Consider the following 18,481-nt stretch of genomic DNA (forward strand, 5'->3'; position numbering starts at 1 on the left):
ACACTGGCACTAGATAGGGACTTTAAGGCTCCGTAGTTCCTCCTACACAGGTATTTCAGTTTTTATAGGTTAGTAAGTACAGCAACAGATTTTTCAAAATTATATGTAGAATAGCATAGCATTATTAGCATTACCATCATGTCCTTTCACAGCTGAGGTTTCTGGTTGAACTGTGTTACTACAAGAAGATTATAGAGTTTAAAAGTAACCTTAATTTACATAAATTGAAATGAAATGTCTATCTTGTGCAACATATGCATGTGTGCCTGCTCCTCTGCAAGAAAAATGCTAATACACAGCTGATAAAGAAGCGTTTTGTTCAGCTCTATTCTATTCCAATGAGAGATAGTGGGCACTGCTGGAAGACTGAACAATCAACACATTGCCACAGAAAACAAACCAGCAACTTTCCTGTCTCACAATGGCACCATTCATTCACATGTTTATTCTATTTCTCTGTCCTTCACTCCACTGCTTCACTCAGTCTTTCCCTTGCTGTCCTTCCTCCATCCATCATATTCTGTTACACATATTTTTAAATACCCTTTTCACCTCCATTTTTCCTTTATTGCCGCACATTTGCATTTACTCTCTGGACTGTACATTGGAAAAGGCCACATAACACAGACATATCTTTTTTCTTAATGCCCCTTTCATAAACCATTCCACTACTCACCAGTTAATCTCCTTCCCTTAACAGGTCATCAGCCCATAATTAAGTCTTTCTATTTTCATTTCATTCTCTTTGCCTTCACCTACCGTTCCCTCGGTGTGTTATCATTTTCATGCTCATCCAGAGCTCAGTCCTTTCAGCCCATAAAGCCTGATTCCATTATGTTTTACCAGGCCTGATTTCATTACCGCAGCGTTAATAAATGATTATTTAGCAGTGATAAGCAATACCTCAGACGTAATGAAAAGCAAAACGATAATAAAACACCAAGCCGCCTCCCCATAACAGCTCCTCTGGATGCTGCAGTGCCAATTCGACATGTAGTGATTACTTTTTATTCAAAAGGCACAGTCAAAAGGGTTGTGCCACATTAAGAATGTAAAAACACAGAACTAAAGTTGATTGATAAATCTTTTAATTCAGGGACTAACTCTAAACAACAACAAAATCTTTGTTCAGTATTTGTGGATGCTGTTAAAGATGTGCGTACTTAACATTTTCACACTGCACATGAATTAGTACATAAGACTAAGCTTTGTGTGAGTAACTGATCTTAACTTGCAGCCTTTTTCTTAGCAAAATTATACTTTCATTTTTTTCTGTATAGTTCTGTAGTTGCACCCAGGAGCTGTACACCTGTACAAGAAGCAGTAAGGCTCAAAAATGTGTGTTTGTTTTATATCATTGTAAATCTAATGTTTGGGATTTTGGACGGTCTGCAGCGTATGACACAAGCAATTTGAAGACCTCCACTTTAGAGCTGGATGCATTTCTGACATCTCATAGACAAAACAGTTCATATGAAAAATAATCCACAGATTATGATACTCTGTAGCATTTAGCAGCGTTGTTGGGTCTGCAACCAAGACTTCATTCATACCTGTAGTTTCTGTAGGTTGCTCCTGATGGTCACAGTGCTGACTTGCAGCAGTCGGAGGTAGTTTCTCTCAGACTGGACCAGCTCCTCTATGGCCAGCAGCTGCCTCTGGGCTGCCCTCTCTTTGGCTGCTGCTTCCTCCTCTTCAGACTTCTTTTTGGCCTCTTTTGCCTCCTCTGCCAACCTCTCCTCTGACATTGAGCTATCCTCTGAGAAACTATCCTGTAAGGAAAGTTTGAAATGTCTTTCCACAATGGAAGTATTTGTATCTTCGAGTCCTGAGGTGTCGGTTGGTGCCTCCACAAACACAGACACAGCCGACTCCTCCTCCTCGGTACTGAACAAATCCTCTCCAAACTGATCTTCGTCTGCCGTCCCATCCTTCTTCTCTTGTAGCTCCTCTTTCATTGGATGTTTCTTGGTGACCTTCTCCACAGCTCCGAGGGGAGATAAAGCCGATGAGGCCGGTTTAGGGAGAGGCAGTGTGAAGGAGGAGGGCTGGGGCCTCCTGGGAACCTCCATGTTGAAGATTACTGTCAAAGAGAAACACCGTTTAGACAATGTGTTTTCATGTTTACATTTTATTTTTGTACTTACTTGTGTAGAGATATTATCTGTAACAGGTTCTTTATCTTCTTCACAATCAATGTTAAGCATCTCTCAAATAGGATTTTAGGTTTTTAATTTGGACTGCAATTTTCCACTGCAAAGCATACCCATCATAAGATAAGTGTCCTGCCAAGGGCAACGGCTGCAAGGTGTCAAATTCCCTCATTCCAGTGTGGACCACATGGACCGCATATAACAATCCAATCACAAGAAATTCTATATCTCAGTCACCTAATTGTGATGATACAGCAGATGATTGAGCAGCTTTAGCATCAAACACAGAAAGAAAAAACACTTTAAAAAGTCTAAATAGATCGCTGGTATTTGGCACCATATGGTATAGAAAAATTAATATTTGGATTCTTTTGACAGATGTTATGATTGTGATATGATTCACGATTAGTGGGAATGATTATTTTTGCAGCACAGTTTTCACTTTCACTGAAAAAGCTATTCAAATCATGATGATTTGACATTTGTTGGGGTCTGTACCAAACAAACATTTTTTAACATCTGGAGAACAAGATTCGTAGTCCTTGGCATCTTCAGCACTATGGTACTTCACTATAATGCTGTTTGTCACACATCTTTAACCTTTATAGAAAATTGCAGCTTCTGCAATTTGGATATTGATCTTGGCCATATAGCAATTATATGATGGATAATATTTCAATTAATTCTCCAGCACAAGAGCTCGGAGAGATACCTCAGGCCATTGAAAATTCAAAGGCCATAAAAAGGCCATAAAAAACCAGAAAAGATAACAAGCATAGGTTTGCTTTCTGTAAATCCTCCGCCTGTATGTCTCTTCAGCATTACTTAAACAATCTTATTAGTCTGTCATTAATGTATTACATATTACAAGCACAAAACTAACATGTATGCAATGTCAAGTTCCATTCTCTACCTTTTGTTATTCACAAACCACAAAAGTGAAGACTTCTTTTTTTTCAAACATCTGGCACCAGTTATATCTTCCAAAGGAAAATTCCTAGAACTTAAGGCAGATAATGTAACATTCCTGCTTTTGATTCAAAGTTTATCACTAGGAAGCGAAGTGCTCTCATATGAAGATGGTCTTAGAACTCCATACACCAGCAGATAGCAGGCAAGCTGCAAATGAGATGGCTTTTTTTATACTGTTTACATCACACAAACATGCAGAGAGGGCAGCTGTATTGTCATGGGTCCTCTGAGCTGGAACACCATGCATTGGCCCACCGGGAGGCTGGCAAGCTGCTTACAGGGCAACTAATGCTGCCACTGCTGTGACAATTAGCCATTACATGGCTCAGCTGAACAGCCGTCTGTGGCTTTATAGAACAGACTCTAATGACAGTTTTATTTTCAAATTTGATGTCTGTGTGACAAGTTACTCATGACTGCATCAGCAAAAAGGCTCAGCGTTTCCTCCATGCATCACTGTCTGTAGGGTTGGGTACTTTTCAATACTAGTGCCTGTATGATAGCTAGGTTCCACTAATAATAACGACAATACCTATCTTATGGAAATATGTTTCTCTACGCTGCACTCTTCATAGTCTATGTACTGTTGTACTCTATGTACTATACAGACACATTTCAGTCAGTGCCGAAAAAATAGAGGTGGCTTCGTTTATATTGTCTGATATTGTAAAACATGTTGCTCCATTGCACTAAAATCTTACCTCTAGCTGCTGAATGAACGTACACACTAAAACTGTTTGTCTCTTTTGACATGGATGTGAACTTAGTCACTGACTACGGTAGTTATGTGACTGACTGATGAACTGACATGTTCTGGCAACAATGCCACACAAACAAATTCCTTTACATTGGTTGTTTATAGTGGATCTACTTACTGACAAATGATTCTCATGTTTCTCACACAGAAAAGCAAAATTATGATTTAAAACCAAACCATCTGATCAAAGAGCAAATCAGCACGATTTCAAACATGACTAGACATTTTATTGCAACTTCTGGTAATTGACGGTTTATGAATACCAAAAAGTACCGATGTTCAATAGACAGAACTCAAAGGCATTAACTCTAGTGAGATGACTATAACTGTAAGTTTAAAAAGAAAGCTAAATGAAGATATGTAGAAATGTGTAGAGGTCGGACACAACAACACCTGTCCACTGCAGTAAAAACTCTCTTTTTGTTGTTATTTTAAAATCCTGGATTCTTGTTTCAGTCTTTTTGTTACATTTGATTTTGTTTTACGGTTTCATTATATATACACATGCTCAGCTGCCAGTTTTTTGGCTAGCTCAATTAAGACAAATGCTGTCAAGTACAGCAGTCCTTCATTAAGTAATACCTTCATGAATGTTCAGTTTTTGTTCAGAGGAGTTGATTCAACTGTGGTTCTGTTCAACTGCAGTGGGGTTATACTGAGAGACCTTAAAATGTTTTAATTGATTCTTCAGTCCTATTTGTGGTTATCATTATCAGCATGGCTACACTGGCTTGCCTTGTGTTTTTCGGGCGTTTACCACCTGTGCATCACTATTTAAATACGTTATTGTGACTGTTGTCATTCATTTTGATCTAATCCTACCACACGGATTTATCTTTTCCCTCCAATTAAAGGTTTAGGGGGTTTAGCAGCATATGGTGGCCGAGAGTTGGGGATAACTGAGATTTACAAGCAGAGCTGGGTTTTAAACTTTAACACTGTTTTTAGTACTAATGGAAATCAATCTGCAGCAATGATGGAAAACTGTATCAAAAGTTCATTATTTAAATCAAAATCTTGCCTGAAAAACTAGTTTGTTTAGGAAACGTTCCTGACAGCCAGAAAAGTTCTGCTTGTGTTCAAACAGAATTTGACATCTGAGAACTTTGACATTTTTAAATAGAAAGGTAGCTTGTAGAAAAACATGTTTAGAACTCTACAAGCAGTATAAGCCCTTTATAAGCCATTACAACAACCAAACAGAGCAAACAGATGACTCTCAAATAACAACCTGACGCAAAAACTTTCTTTACATCCCAAAACAAGTGTGTCAGAGCTCCAGACTGAAACATCTACTGCCCACAAGCCAAACCAAAACCACACCAAACCTAACCATCCTGACGACGGCAGTGTGTATCAGAGTGACAGAATATCATTAGAAACATTTACATGAGATCAGGCTATCATTACCTTTTGCAGAACCCCTGATTCAGCAGCAGTGAACCTCGATCTCCCCTCTCTCTCTCTCTCTCTTGTTGTGCTCTGTCCCAAGTGAAGCAGAAATCTGCTGCAGAGACGCTGCTGCTGCATTGAAAACACACACACACACACACACACAGGCGTAACTTTCTCCAGTGACTCACACACATCAGGCTGCTGCTGGGCCTGCATGTGGCAGGAGTGTGTGAGTGTTTATTCACGAGTGTGTGTGCGTGTGAGAGAAAAACACAGCGTATGAGTGTGTGAGGAAAGGGGGGATGGGAGTGGAAAGGAGGGTGGGCTGGCTGTTTTGTAGAGGAAAAAGAGGGGAGGGGGAGGAAAGGGTGGCCACACACACACACACACACACACACAGAGAGACACACACACGCACACTCATGCTGCTGAATAAGCTGATTGACTGCAGCAGCTGGTGGGAAGAGGAAGTGGCACTCACCCAGGCAGATGCTGATTGGCTGGCAGGTCTTCACAGTGGAATGAAGACCCAATGAGACGACACCTGGAGAGGTTTCAGGAAAAACTGGACGGACCAATGAGAACTGAGCGCTGAAGTGATTGAAGTTTTCCTCTCACAGGAAACAAAAGCACTGCGGGACGGCCCATCCTCTTCCAATTGAAAAGAGATTGTGTGGATTTTCTGGTGGAAGGAAACAAAAAGAGATTTACTGCTCGGAGATAAAAGATTTATGTAGGTTGAAGTTTATTTCAGACAGACAATTAAACAAAGCATTAAAGAAAGTGAATGTCCACTGAGGAGCAACTAGTAAGCCCAGGGGTATTCAAATAAAAGTTAAGTCCACAACACAGCCATTTACTTCCATTCACTATTAAAGGGCGAGTTCACCCAAAATTTCACCTAATAAGGTACCCTACTGTGAAAATGGATTTACTTTAAAATGGTGTTAGAGATAGCTGTCACAATACAGTGCTGATTAAAGCATTTAAAAAATGCATCTGAACACCACCAAGACTCTACCTTTATGCTAGCAGCTGTGTGAGACTGTACTGACATAAATGACAATACTAACAATTGCTAATTACCACTAACCACAAAGTATAGCTGAGATGTGGAATGTCATTAGTTTCACAGGTCCTAAAACAAAGTATTGAACAAATTTAAATTTTGAGGTGATGATGGTGCAAGATGGAAAGTTAAAGGTGGAGTAAGTGATTCTGGAAAACTCCAAAACCAGAATAAATACACTGATATAGTGTGAACGACGACTAATGTAAATAACTTATATAGCTATGTCGTGGGTTTACAAACTGTTGCAGCGCAGCTCACATGCAGAGAGGACAGAACCACTCGAGACAGCGATACTCACAACTCTCCTGCTACTGCTGCCACATCACAAGAACAGCTAACAAACTAGAAAGTAAGCTGAATGTCCGTGGGCAAGGCATTTTACCTGACACACAAGTCCTGGCTGGAGTGGTTGGAATAACAAGCTAGTGTTGTGTGGTTCGGTCCAATCAGAGCCAGAGCTGCGTACCAACACCAGATTTTTTTCAGCGCACACAAAGTACGGAAAGCTAGCAGGCCATGAGGAAATATTCACTATACTTGGAAAAGGGGGAACTGCATTAGAATCACATTACCTCAAATTGCTTACCCTACCTTTAAAGGATCAGCAAAAACCTGACGTTTATCTCTGAAGTTGAACATGTGGCCTGCAGCCTGGTAAAATGCTGCTTTTATGACACGCAAACACATTCAAACAACAGTTTAACTTTCAAGGTGTATGGGTCCCCATACAGCAAATACAGCTTCCATGGTCTCATATGATTAGTTCAACACCACAAGATCAATCTGTCATCCTTCACGATAGACATCCTTTCAACACAGAGAATCTGTTGTTTGATACAGTGCAGACAGGCATCTTTGTTTAGACTTTAGATATTTTTTTAGAAGATGCATATCATAGCCTTTATAAAAGGTTTGCTGAGTCATACAAGTATTTTATTATTGATCAACTTTCGATGATTCAACAGAGCATTTGTTATCTTAGTGTGTCCGATGAGCCCTGAGAATAATGACAATGAGATGTTTGCATGAACCTGAGACAGTGATGGAATTCATTGCGGTCAAACTCGATTAGTGTGGAATGAGAGAGGCAGGAAGGCAGCGGATAATCTGTTTCATTAGATCGGCATGTCAGGGAGGAATGCTGCAGGACAGGATTCCTGCATCAGCTGACTTGTGTTGATCTGACGACAAGGTGTGTTGCAGAAGAGTAAGACTTCTGCCAAGTGACGATGACATGTATCCAACTCTCTACAGAGACCAATGAGAGCCAACATCTTTCTCAGAACCAAAACCTGCCTGTCCAAGAAGAAATAGGCTCGATTCCTAGAAAGCACTCAGCATACCTCTGCCAAGACTGAGCTAACTTCTGAAGCTGTTACACTTTTTGTTATTGTAAAAAAAATCGGATTTAGTCGCTAATATTGGCTTATTGCGGCTATATCGTACCTGAGTGTAAGTCGGCCAATAACTAACAAGAGTTTGCGTACAGAAAAGCCAAACAATGTTTGAGGTCATTCAGAAACAGCGACACCATTACATTGTCTGCCCACCAGAGAGCACTTTATTTTATTTTTTATTTCATTTTTCACTTGTAAAATATCCCGACCCTGCAGCGGCCCGGGTTCGAATCCGACCTGCGGCCCTTTGTTGCGTGTCATCCCTTCTCTCTACCCCCCTTTCCTCTCTGTCTTCGGCTGTCCTATCAAATAAAAAAGGCATGAAAAAGGCCAAAAAAAAAACGTAAAAAAATAAAAAATGTCCCGACCAGAATGCATGATAAAATCCTATTTTGAGGTCACAGTGAACTTTGAGATCGAGTCAAAAGTGTCACTAATTCAGTGTCTGACCAACTGTGAAATATGGTCACAAACTTCTGTTTCTGATGTTAAATAATGGCGTTTTTCCAGCCATTATATCACAGTGAAGTTGACCTTTAGGTAAAAAGTCACCACTTCAGTATTATCCCATTAAACATCTGTGTGAACTTTTGTCACAACTGCTGCATCAGTTCTTGGGTCGTGGCAAAAATGTGTTTTGTGGTATCACAGTGACCTTTGACGAGGCGTTCCTGAGATACTGAATTCACAAGAATGGGACGGCCAGACAACGTAATGCTTCTGGCCATGGCTATTATCGCAGCAGAGGCGTAAAAATCATTCACACCAAAAACCAATCACTCGTTCCTTGCTCAAGATATTAACTTACAGAGAAAGTTCATCAAGTCTGTCTGCATGTTTTTAAGATATCCTGCAATCTCTAAACAGGACCAAGAGCTTAATGTCCTTGATGGAGATATTAAGAAAGGAGTGATGATAAAGCAACTCAGCCTTAGCTGCTGTTAATGCCCTTCAGCTGCAGCAGTCTGAGCACAACAAATATTTTAAAATCTCGTCGATTTTGATTCAGGAATTTCAATGGCTGAAACATACGCAGACATAATTGGCAATTTAGGCTGACGATCTGTACACTTTTCCATGAATGACTGCACTTGTACAAATCTTGCATAACACATGCTGGGTCATGGTGTCAATCACTTGTTGTTTTAAAGTTGGCATGATGTCATAACAAGAGTGGGAAGTGAAAGAAGTGTTAGAGCTGGGTGGAGTGGCTGAAAGGAGGCTAAATGTAGATCCCTGTTCACAGTAATTGCAAGGTTGGTCCAGCTCCTTGCTTCTGAAAGTCCATTTTGTTCACATAAACACATAGCCTGACTTTGGTAGTGCGCTAGAAAGAAACCATTACATTACAGTATTTTTTATCAGGCACGTGACGCCGGCTACAAGATACCAGAAGACTTTGATCCTGCATCAGTGTTGACATTTCCTCACCTGGAAGTCAGCAAATCTGTTAACGTCCCATAACAAAGTCTTCCTGCTGTGTGACACGCAGCTGAGGAGAAATGACACGGCTGATAAAGAAAGCAGTGATGATGACATCCTGTCTGTTCAGTCAGCACCAAACATCCTCCCCGTTCAATCCGCTGTTTACCACGTCATTACCCGCGATGAGGGAAGAATTCTTTTAAGATGACTGTGAGTAAACGCAGATGAAGGGTGCGATCACACCTTCACTTCGCTGTCTTTGGTCTGAACTGTAGCGGGTATGTTTATGTTACTGCTGGATCAGTTGCAGTTTCGGTATATTGGAGTCACACTGGGGTCGAGATATTGGCAGCGAAAAGTGTTGAACAAATTCCAGTGAATGAAAATATCTGAAGAGAGCAACATGACGAGTGAGTTTTTTCACTATTTTTATGTGTACCGGAGGACAAACAAGTTACAGCACTAATACTAATCCTACCCTAAAAGAAATATGTTGCAGAAGAAAAGAAATATGTAACTGACAACTATATGCATCATATATGCAAGTAAGCTGTGCAAGATAACAAGAAAAAGTCAGCATAACTCATGTGGCTGCAAACTGTCCACAAACTGAGTGGAAAAACATGTTCCTCCACAGGGGAGTCAAACTAATTGGATGTTTCTTTCTTTCAAATGTCGTGGATAACCCGTGGACTGATGTTGAACTGATCACAGACTGTCAACCAGAAGCTGTGATATTACCTGTGGGCGTTAGGTTTCCTCTCTCAGTGCAGTTCCACTCAGGACACCAAAACCAGCGGGAGGAGAAGGAAACGTCGTGGCATGCTTGGCTTCCTTATCACTGTAGAACTGAAACAAACAAAATGCAGAGAGACTAAACATCACTTCTCACATCCGTGTAGCAGTGTCTGTCCTGGAAAACCACCAGCTATCTCCCATGATGCTTTACAGCTGGCCTTCCTGTCTGTCCCACATACTTTACATGAGACAAGGAGATCTGAGTTCGAGGACGGTTGTACACACAGATTTCACGGGTAGCAAGGCATGAAGATGACATACTGTACTAGAACAGCGTATAATAATAAGGTGCTGGAAACTGGAAACACATGTTTATGGATAACTGCACACAAATGGGATGTTTCTAAGTTTAAACCCAAAAGAAGATCATTTCTAAGTTAAATATGTGCACATATCCCTCATAACAATCCATGTGCAACAGGTGGACACATCACAGCAATGTCATCCATCCTCAAGCCCCCCCCCCTGCTGTGAATGAACGGTGTCCATGCAAGCAGCCCACCATAACACAACACATAACAGCGCCTTAGTGTAACGTTATAGAGCCCGCTTTATTTAATGAAGCCATAACGTTATCTTCTGGGGTAATAAGTGACAGCACAACAGCACCTGGCCTAGCTGTTTTGATTCAATATGAGGGAGAGGAGAGGAGCCCGGCGAAAATCCTTCAACACATTCATTTTTAATGCCTTCAAGCATTTTCTTAACTCACTTGGTCGACATGTCTGTGGGAGGATTTTACACCAACAATATATCTCGTTAGCAAACCGCCGCAGAGAGAGATAAATAGGCTTATTTGGTTTAAGGTTGAGGAATAATGCGGTCTGTCTGCTGCCTTGTGTTCGGGTAAAGACGACAGAGAATGACACAGAAATAGAAATACATGTGATAAAACGTTTACCTTTCTGTTGCCGTCCGCCGTGACGTGCTGTGCCGTGTTTCTGACGCTGAACTCTCGTTCACCTGTTGTCAGCCTGCAGCCTGTCAATGTGGCGACAACAACACACCGACACGACGTCCGGTCAGTACTTCACAAAATAAAGGTCTTCTAAAAGCGGCAACATCCACGCTGTTTTCAGAGTAAAAGCCCAACACCAAATATGCTGCTTTGTCAATTTAACAATAACACGAATAAAGAAATCATAAACAAGGAGCTAGTAATTTGTATGGAATATAAGTAGATTGGAAGGAGTGGTATATATTTTAATTTGAGCTCGTAGCACCAGTGGAGGAAAATGTAGCATTACAGCACCACAGAAAGTGATCTATTAAAAAGATAAGAACAGGATGTAGATGATTCAATAATTTATATAGATACATATATATTACTTATAAATCAAAGTCAGAAAGCTTTATACAGTACAGGACATTGCCCTAAAACAGTGTGCACACACATACACATGTAAAATGGTGCAGTTTTCAGATATTCTGGATCAAATTTTGTGTGATTTGTATGTGTATATGTATATTTGTATTGTTTATGCACCAACGCACCAAGTCACATTCCTCATAGGTGTAAAACCTACTTTTCTATAAACAATTCTGATTCTGATTCTGATTCTGAAAGTATATCTTTTTTTATGTCATACACAACTTCCACTGACTAAATTCCCATAAATACAAATATAGTAGCCTAATATATACAAATTTATGAGAGCAGACAGAGGAAACGTGCCAAGGAATAAAGTCAAACAATATACACAGTGTACAGGCGGCTGTTTACATCCAGTAGAAACTAAAGAAAGAAAGTTAGAAATTCTTGAGTTAAAGTTTTAATTCATGATCTAATAACTCCTGAAGATACCTCGGGTCTAACTCCTCTCTTACTTCCTTACTTTCTCATAATGTACAGTTGTGATACAGCCAAGTAAAAAGAGGAAGTAACATTTGTTGTTCTTTCTGACACAGTTCATTTTGTGGATGGGATTATTTCAACTATAGCCCAGTTTTTCCATGGCTGTATGTTTACTCCAGGACGCCAGGGGGCGTCACACTGTCTCCTCGTGTAACTGCGACAGAGGTGAAAGGTTGTGAGTCTGACAGCGCCACATGCATGATGTTGTGTTGTTGATGCTGGACATTTAAAAGCTTTTACCGCTTCAAGCTGTTTCTTCTCGGTGGGTTTTACAGTTTTCTTCCTGTTTTTGTGACGTTTCGAAGCTGTCATTTCCCGTTTGGGTAATTGAATTATTGCAGCTCAGTATCAGGTCGCTGCTTCTAGTTTAAAGGTAAGCTAGCTCATTCAGTTCCATTTTCGGACAGCCTGTAGTTAACTTAGTCTTTCCTAAAACCATCACTTATGTTCCTAAACCCACAACAAAGTGGTTATTTACACTGTAAAGTACTTTTGAAGCTGCACCGTTACTGTCGGTTAATGTCCACTGTCTGACTTTCGGCGGAGTGATACAACGTTACTGATGCCTTCAGGGAACTGTGTAAGCTGTTTACTAATGTAATAAGGGGGTTGCATCCAGGTTGTGGGTTAAAATGGAAAAGTGTCTTACAGGGCTGTGTCCGATAATGAGAGAAGTCCAGAGCTACGAAGGAAAGCAGATAGTTTTGTGAATCTGTGGCATTCTCGTTTACTTGAAAAATGACTGAGACAATTGAATGAATTTAATTTCCTCAAACAGCAACAGCCCAATCCAGGGGAGACATTATATGAACAGGGCTGTGCAAAAGACACATGTATCTGATGATACTATTTTTAAAGAATTTGTCATGTTGCTTTTAAATGATATTTCACACCAGGAAAACTGGAAAGTAACCTTCCATAGATACGATTGGTCAAGCAGGTAGAGGCCTTCACTGTTCACTAATGTAATGGGTTCAGTTCAAATAACACAAATCACAGAAAGATTTCTGGTGTTTTAATTGCAGTATTGCTATTGTACTGCTGTACCACTCAGATGTATTATTAGTCAATCTTCAGTACTGTACGTGTTTGATTTTTTCCAGGTGTTTTGCAGCCTCAGGCTCGGTGTGTTGTCAGTCTGTCCTGAGGTGAAATGCGGAACTTGAAGCTGCTGAAGAGCCTACGGAGCTCGGAGCTGCAGGGTCCAGGCTCCCCACAGTGTTTCGCTGTGCGGGCTGACACCGGCTCGCTGCTGGTCGCTTCTCACTACTCCATCACAGAGTACGACCCCCGAACTGGCCAGGTGAGCTGGGGATGACACACTGTACGTGTCTCTGTGCCCCCGCAGGAGACGGGGTTCCTCAGTACTGGCTGATGAGAGCAAAAATTGTGCTTTTTATTCCATTTGAAAATCACTATAGCTCTGTTTCATCATTTGTTTTAGCTGTACCTCATTAAGGATAATAATGTGTCTAAATTAGAATTTAAAAGAAGGAAAGGTGCATGGTTTCAAGAGTCCTCGTTATAAACTACACATGAAGTTGAAAGTTGGTTGACTCATCATTAACTTTCCTCCATTCCGCTCTGCAGGTGGTCACCGAGGCCTCGCTGACAGCCGAGGGTTTCCTCCCGGAGGATGGCAGCGGAGTGGTGGTCGGCCTCCAGGATCTGGCTGAACTGGAGTCGGCATGTTTGGCCACGGCTGGTGGCGACGTCGTCCTCTTCAACCTCAACACCAGCCAGGTTCGCAGCACAGAGGCGCTGGGAAGTTAAGAGTTAGTTTTAGGTTAAGGTCAGGATAACGGGGCGAGGGAATGCATTATGTCAGTGAGGGTCCCTCACAAAACGTGTGTGCTGGTGTCCCACAGTTGGAGTGCTTTGGCAGTGTGGACAGCGGCCTGACCTCCATGAGTTGGAGTCCTGATGAAGAGCTTGTTGTTCTCACTACTGGTCAGTATGTTATATTGATGTCAAAAACGCATGCTATACAAATAGAAGCATTTTTAGTTTTAAATCAAAAGCTTCCACCTCAAGTCAGACAGAGAGCTGTCAGTTTCTAAACACTAATAATTTGTGCTCACAGGTCAGGAAACGATTATCATGATGACCAAAGACTTTGAGCCGATCACTGAGGTCGGAATCCACCAGGATGACTTTGGTGAAGGTACGGTGGCTTCAAATAGTGCCTGACCTGAGGTGCACGAGATTCCATGGTTCATAGAATGTGGAAATATTGGTAATATAGCTGAATGATCTATTGTATATTATGTGCTTTACAGGGAAGTTCATCACTGTGGGTTGGGGAAAAAAGGAGACTCAGTTCCACGGCTCAGAGGGGAAACAGGCAGCACAGAGGAAGGTCCAGGTGAGTGTTCAGCTGCAGACGAATCATAGCTTCAGAGCAAACACAAATGTATCAAAATGTTGAAAATGAATGCAAAATGTGTTTTATATGAGAATATTTGGTATGATGCGCCCACAGGAGGTGCAGCCGGCCGCAGCCTGGGACGACCGCAGGCCGAGGGTGACGTGGCGAGGTGATGGTCAGCTGTTTGCTGTCAGTGCCATATGTCTTCAGACCGGGGCCAGGAAGGTCCGCGTCTGGAACAGAGAGGGCGTCCTGCAGGCCACCAGCGAGCCCATCAATGGCCTGGAGCAGGCGCTCTGCTGGAAGTACGACTGCTACCAAAGCAATTTTCCCCTTCTATAGTTCATTAAAAAATAATTCTGTCCACTATAGCTTTCAACAACTGTACAAATGTCTGAAAGAAACCCTCTTCTGGTGTTTCAGACCGTCAGGCAGCCTGATAGCGAGCACCCAGCGTCATCCCAACAAACACAGTGTGGTTTTCATGGAGAAGAATGGACTGCTGCATGGAGACTTCACCCTCCCATTCAGCAAAGACCAGTCCAAGGTACATTCAGCTATTGACATTAGACATTAATATCCAATAATGAATGATAATAGTGATATTTATTTTTCACAACCAATACAAAACACTTTGATCGATGTGTGTGTGTTTCAGGTGAAGGATCTGCTGTGGAACAGTGACTCCACTATTTTAGCAGTTTGGTTGGAGGACATGTCTGCTGGAGAAGACAAACAAGTCAACACTTACAGTGAGTTCCCCTCCCTCAGGCCTATCGGTGTGATGTTGAACATGTTGGACCACATCAGTGGCATAAAATCCGTGCCAATCCATCATTCCTCCTCTGATGTTTACATGAAATGCAGTTTATTCTGTGTCATCAGGATTTGGAGGAAGATGTTTCCATGGCTTGCTTATAGAAGTTTGCAGTTATGTTACTGAAAATGCTAAAGATAACACTGTCAAATCTGTCTGTCACTATGCTCTATGTATTTACCCTTAAAAGTTTGCAAAAAGATTGTGTTTGAGCTGATCTTTTTTTACCAAATTATTGCCTTTCATTGAATGGAATTTGGAGTATTTGGTTCAGGAGAAGGAGAAGGAAATTAAAAAAGCAGGAAATGAAATGTGTGAACCATTTGGTCTCAAGGAACACATTCTGTAATTGATGAATGCCTGACTCAATTTAATAAGAAAAAATATTAAGGGTTGCTCCCTGGAATACCTGGAAAATTAGATACTAGTTTTACTAGTTTAATTAGGAACTGATCTAATTTCTAGACCTGCTCTATTTTTAAATGTGAAGTCCCCTTAAATGTCTCCATGCTGCCTCTGCAGTCCAGCTGTGGATGGTGGGCAACTACCACTGGTACCTGAAGCAGAGTCTGGACTTTGGCAGAGACTCTCAGAAGGCTCCGGCCTGTGTCTGCTGGGACCCTGAGCGCCCCTTAAGGCTCCACGTGATGACCCGCAGCTGGACCAGCATCACCTACGACTGGGGCTATACCACTGAGAGGAGCCCCGGGCTGGACGCTGCCGACAACGCCAACGTGGCCGTGATAGATGGAGGTGAGAGCCAATGAGACGAGAGGACGTTTGCACAACAGTAGGATGATTCCAACACGATGTTAATATTTATTGAAACCCCCTCAGATAAGATCCTGGTGACGACCTTCAGACAGTGTGTGGTTCCTCCTCCCATGTGTTCGTTTGAGCTGCAGCTGGCCTCACCTGTCAACCAGGTGACCTTCCTCTGCCAGCCTCAGAGGACCAATCAGCTGGCAGCGTTGACGTCTGACGGACAGATCTCAGTCTACAGCCAAGGTGGGTTATACAATGTTTCCCTTAAACTGTTAGAAGGAATGTGAGTAAAATCAAGCGCTGAATTATTGAATCCCTCCCCTGATTTTCTCAGATTGACAGATAAGAATGTGAGTAAATCCAGACTCACTACAGGAAACAACGGCAATAATACCCAAGGGGTCTTGGGGAAAAAGGAGACATTTTCCTTTTTTTTTTCTTCGTGTTTTAAATTGGCACAAAGACTAATGTGTATCTGTTTGTTCTGTATGTAAATATTAATTTGATTATTGTTCCGTTTACCCTCCGATCCGTCCAGATTCAGAAAAACAGGCCGACAAAACAGCAAATGGGTTCCGCACTATGTCTCGTCCCCTGGTCCTCCAGAAATCCCTCAGGTAACGCAGAATCCATCAGTTCTGCTTCCAGTGCTACATGAAGTATGTTGCTGGTATTTAGCGTGCAGGCTCAAGATGCTAGCAGTCTGTTTAATGTCTGCTCTTTTTTCATAGTTTACTGGCATTTCTCCGATATTCCCTCTGATTTTCCTGCTGTCTTCCCGCAGAGTGACGGTTCTCCAGGAGGAGCCTCTGGCCCTGCGGCAGCTGCTGTGGCTGGAGGACGAGTTGTTTGTGGGCGTGAGCTGCGGTCTGCTACCGACCTCTTCCACCATCCTGATGCTCCGCCCATCTCAAGATGCTGACGACACACTCACCGTCAGGTCAGCAGGGCTGAACTGAAAACACTGCGGTCTCCATGAGCCTAGTCATTGTCCTGTTAAGCTCACAAACAAACTGAATTGCATTGAATCCATCAAATAGAATTTTTCTGCAGCCATGTCAAGACTGTGTTTTTATGTTTCAGGTCTGAGACGGAAGTGGACGGTGTTGTGGTCAGCATGGTTCACTGCTCCCAGACTGGCACTGTGGCACTGCAGCTGGAGGATGGACAGATCAGGAAGCTGCTCTGGGGTCAGTCAAGAACACTCTTCTTCTGCGGCTGAATTACGCGTTCTGATAAGTTTTGTTGGGAATCTATGAATTCAAGATGTTTTATTTGATAATCCAAAAGCACACTGCAGCACACAGAGGCCCTGACTGTCAGCCTCTTAGATAAGATGCTTTCTTCCAAGTTCCATTGAGCCTGGTAGAGTCATGCTCTGTAACAGGGCATTCACAGTCAGTAAATAAACTGAAGATTTAACCTCATACATTTCATCTGTTAGCAGGAAAAATACAGATTAAAATATTCCTCAAAAATTCATGTAAAAAGCATTACCTTACAGAAAAAATCTGTTATTTTTTTACATTTCTGTGCAGACTGTCCTGAACCGTCTGTGGAGGATTGGCGAGACTCCAGCGGATGTAGCATCAACTTCCCTGTCCTCTGCGTTCAGACAGCCCTCTGCAGCATCAGTGGGGAGGTAAACACACATACCTACAATTACCTGACTAACGATAAGTCAGTTCTTGTGTACAAGCCTAAAGGTTTCCCCTTTGCTTTGCCTTTATGTCTGCAGGAATGTCTGCTGGGCCTGACGGACAGATCCCACCTGTACGCTGGAGACACAGAGGTATGCTGGCAACTTCATTTTACCAGTTCTACACTCATCACGAGACGGGGTTCATGGGAAGTGTGTTCATTTACGTCTGCTTCTTTCTCAGCTGGCCTCCAATATTTCCTCCTTTGCCGTCTGCAACGACTTCCTCCTCATCACCACACACTCCCACACCTGCCGCTGCCTCCAGCTGAGCATGCTCAGTGTCAAAGGTACACACACACACACACACACACGCACACAGAACAGTCCTCAGTTTGTATCTGTTAAAAATGCTAAATATGCAATAATTCACTGATATTCAAAGTTGATGTCATTTATCTCAGATTAAATCCAGTTTGATATTTTTAATTGAGTGAAAGTGTATGAACTATGAGTGGCAATAGTTAAATTGTAAATATCATTTGATATTTTAATTTCAAGTTAAAACGAATGTCCAATAATTATGTTTACTGCCATATGCCCAGTCATATGGGACAACTACTGTATTTTTACCTCCGTACCAGGGTCAGTGTCAACTCATGGGTCCATAACCGTGTAAATAATAAGCTTATTTCTTCAGTTATTGCTTCTAAAGAGGTTAAGTACAGTGTCTTTGGGGCACAGTAGCTGCTCAGATTTTTTTACAACAGCTTTGTCGTATGCTGGCCTCTGGTTGGCTGCTCCTACAGGTAGTGTGCTGTCTGTCTGCGATTTTCCATCCTTCTGAAATGAGCAATGAGGTTGGCGTTGTTGGTAGCTGTTATGGTACAGCTTATGTGAATGACCTTTGACCCCGCAGGGCTGCAGGTGGCTTTGGCCTCAGATGGAGGTCAGAATGATGAGACTCTGCGGCGGGTAGAGAGAGGATCCAGGATCGTCACCGTGGTCCCACAAGACACTAGAGTGATTCTACAGGTCAGTTTAAAACGCACACACATACACACACAC

At 42.1% G+C, this 18,481-nt stretch overlaps 2 protein-coding genes across 3 annotated transcripts in view; one reads left to right on the forward strand and one right to left on the reverse strand.

The window, feature by feature from the left end:
- arhgef37 (Rho guanine nucleotide exchange factor (GEF) 37) overlaps positions 1-10,958 on the reverse strand; it is a 26,365-nt gene extending 15,407 nt beyond the window's left edge. Inside the window, exons 1-5 of one of the 2 annotated variants that reach the window (XM_035669547.1) lie at positions 10,871-10,958; positions 9,913-10,020; positions 5,759-5,959; positions 5,293-5,406; positions 1,554-2,083 (exon numbers count right to left, since the gene is read on the reverse strand). In XM_035669547.1, coding sequence (XP_035525440.1) covers positions 1,554-2,072 — 519 coding nt within the window. In that variant the 5' untranslated portion in view covers positions 2,073-2,083; positions 5,293-5,406; positions 5,759-5,959; positions 9,913-10,020; positions 10,871-10,958. The remainder of the gene's footprint in view (positions 1-1,553; positions 2,084-5,292; positions 5,407-5,758; positions 5,960-9,912; positions 10,021-10,870) is intronic. The other variant, XM_035669548.1, reaches the window with a different exon arrangement.
- Positions 10,959-11,940: 982 nt separating this feature from the next.
- The window catches only part of elp1 (elongator complex protein 1), a 12,022-nt gene continuing 5,481 nt past the window's right edge, over positions 11,941-18,481 (forward strand). Inside the window, exons 1-18 of the mRNA XM_035669755.1 lie at positions 11,941-12,086; positions 12,928-13,127; positions 13,415-13,567; positions 13,693-13,774; positions 13,908-13,988; positions 14,104-14,189; positions 14,307-14,497; positions 14,616-14,739; positions 14,851-14,944; positions 15,532-15,762; positions 15,847-16,017; positions 16,313-16,391; positions 16,559-16,714; positions 16,858-16,964; positions 17,313-17,416; positions 17,513-17,566; positions 17,658-17,763; positions 18,333-18,448. Of these exons, the coding sequence (XP_035525648.1) occupies positions 12,978-13,127; positions 13,415-13,567; positions 13,693-13,774; positions 13,908-13,988; positions 14,104-14,189; positions 14,307-14,497; positions 14,616-14,739; positions 14,851-14,944; positions 15,532-15,762; positions 15,847-16,017; positions 16,313-16,391; positions 16,559-16,714; positions 16,858-16,964; positions 17,313-17,416; positions 17,513-17,566; positions 17,658-17,763; positions 18,333-18,448 (2,085 nt within the window). The 5' untranslated portion in view covers positions 11,941-12,086; positions 12,928-12,977. The remainder of the gene's footprint in view (positions 12,087-12,927; positions 13,128-13,414; positions 13,568-13,692; positions 13,775-13,907; positions 13,989-14,103; positions 14,190-14,306; positions 14,498-14,615; positions 14,740-14,850; positions 14,945-15,531; positions 15,763-15,846; positions 16,018-16,312; positions 16,392-16,558; positions 16,715-16,857; positions 16,965-17,312; positions 17,417-17,512; positions 17,567-17,657; positions 17,764-18,332; positions 18,449-18,481) is intronic.

Source organism: Morone saxatilis, unplaced genomic scaffold (assembly GCF_004916995.1).
Source record: "Morone saxatilis isolate NCDOM2014 unplaced genomic scaffold, NCSU_SB_2.0 Contig22, whole genome shotgun sequence".
NCBI lineage: Eukaryota > Metazoa > Chordata > Actinopteri > Moronidae > Morone > Morone saxatilis.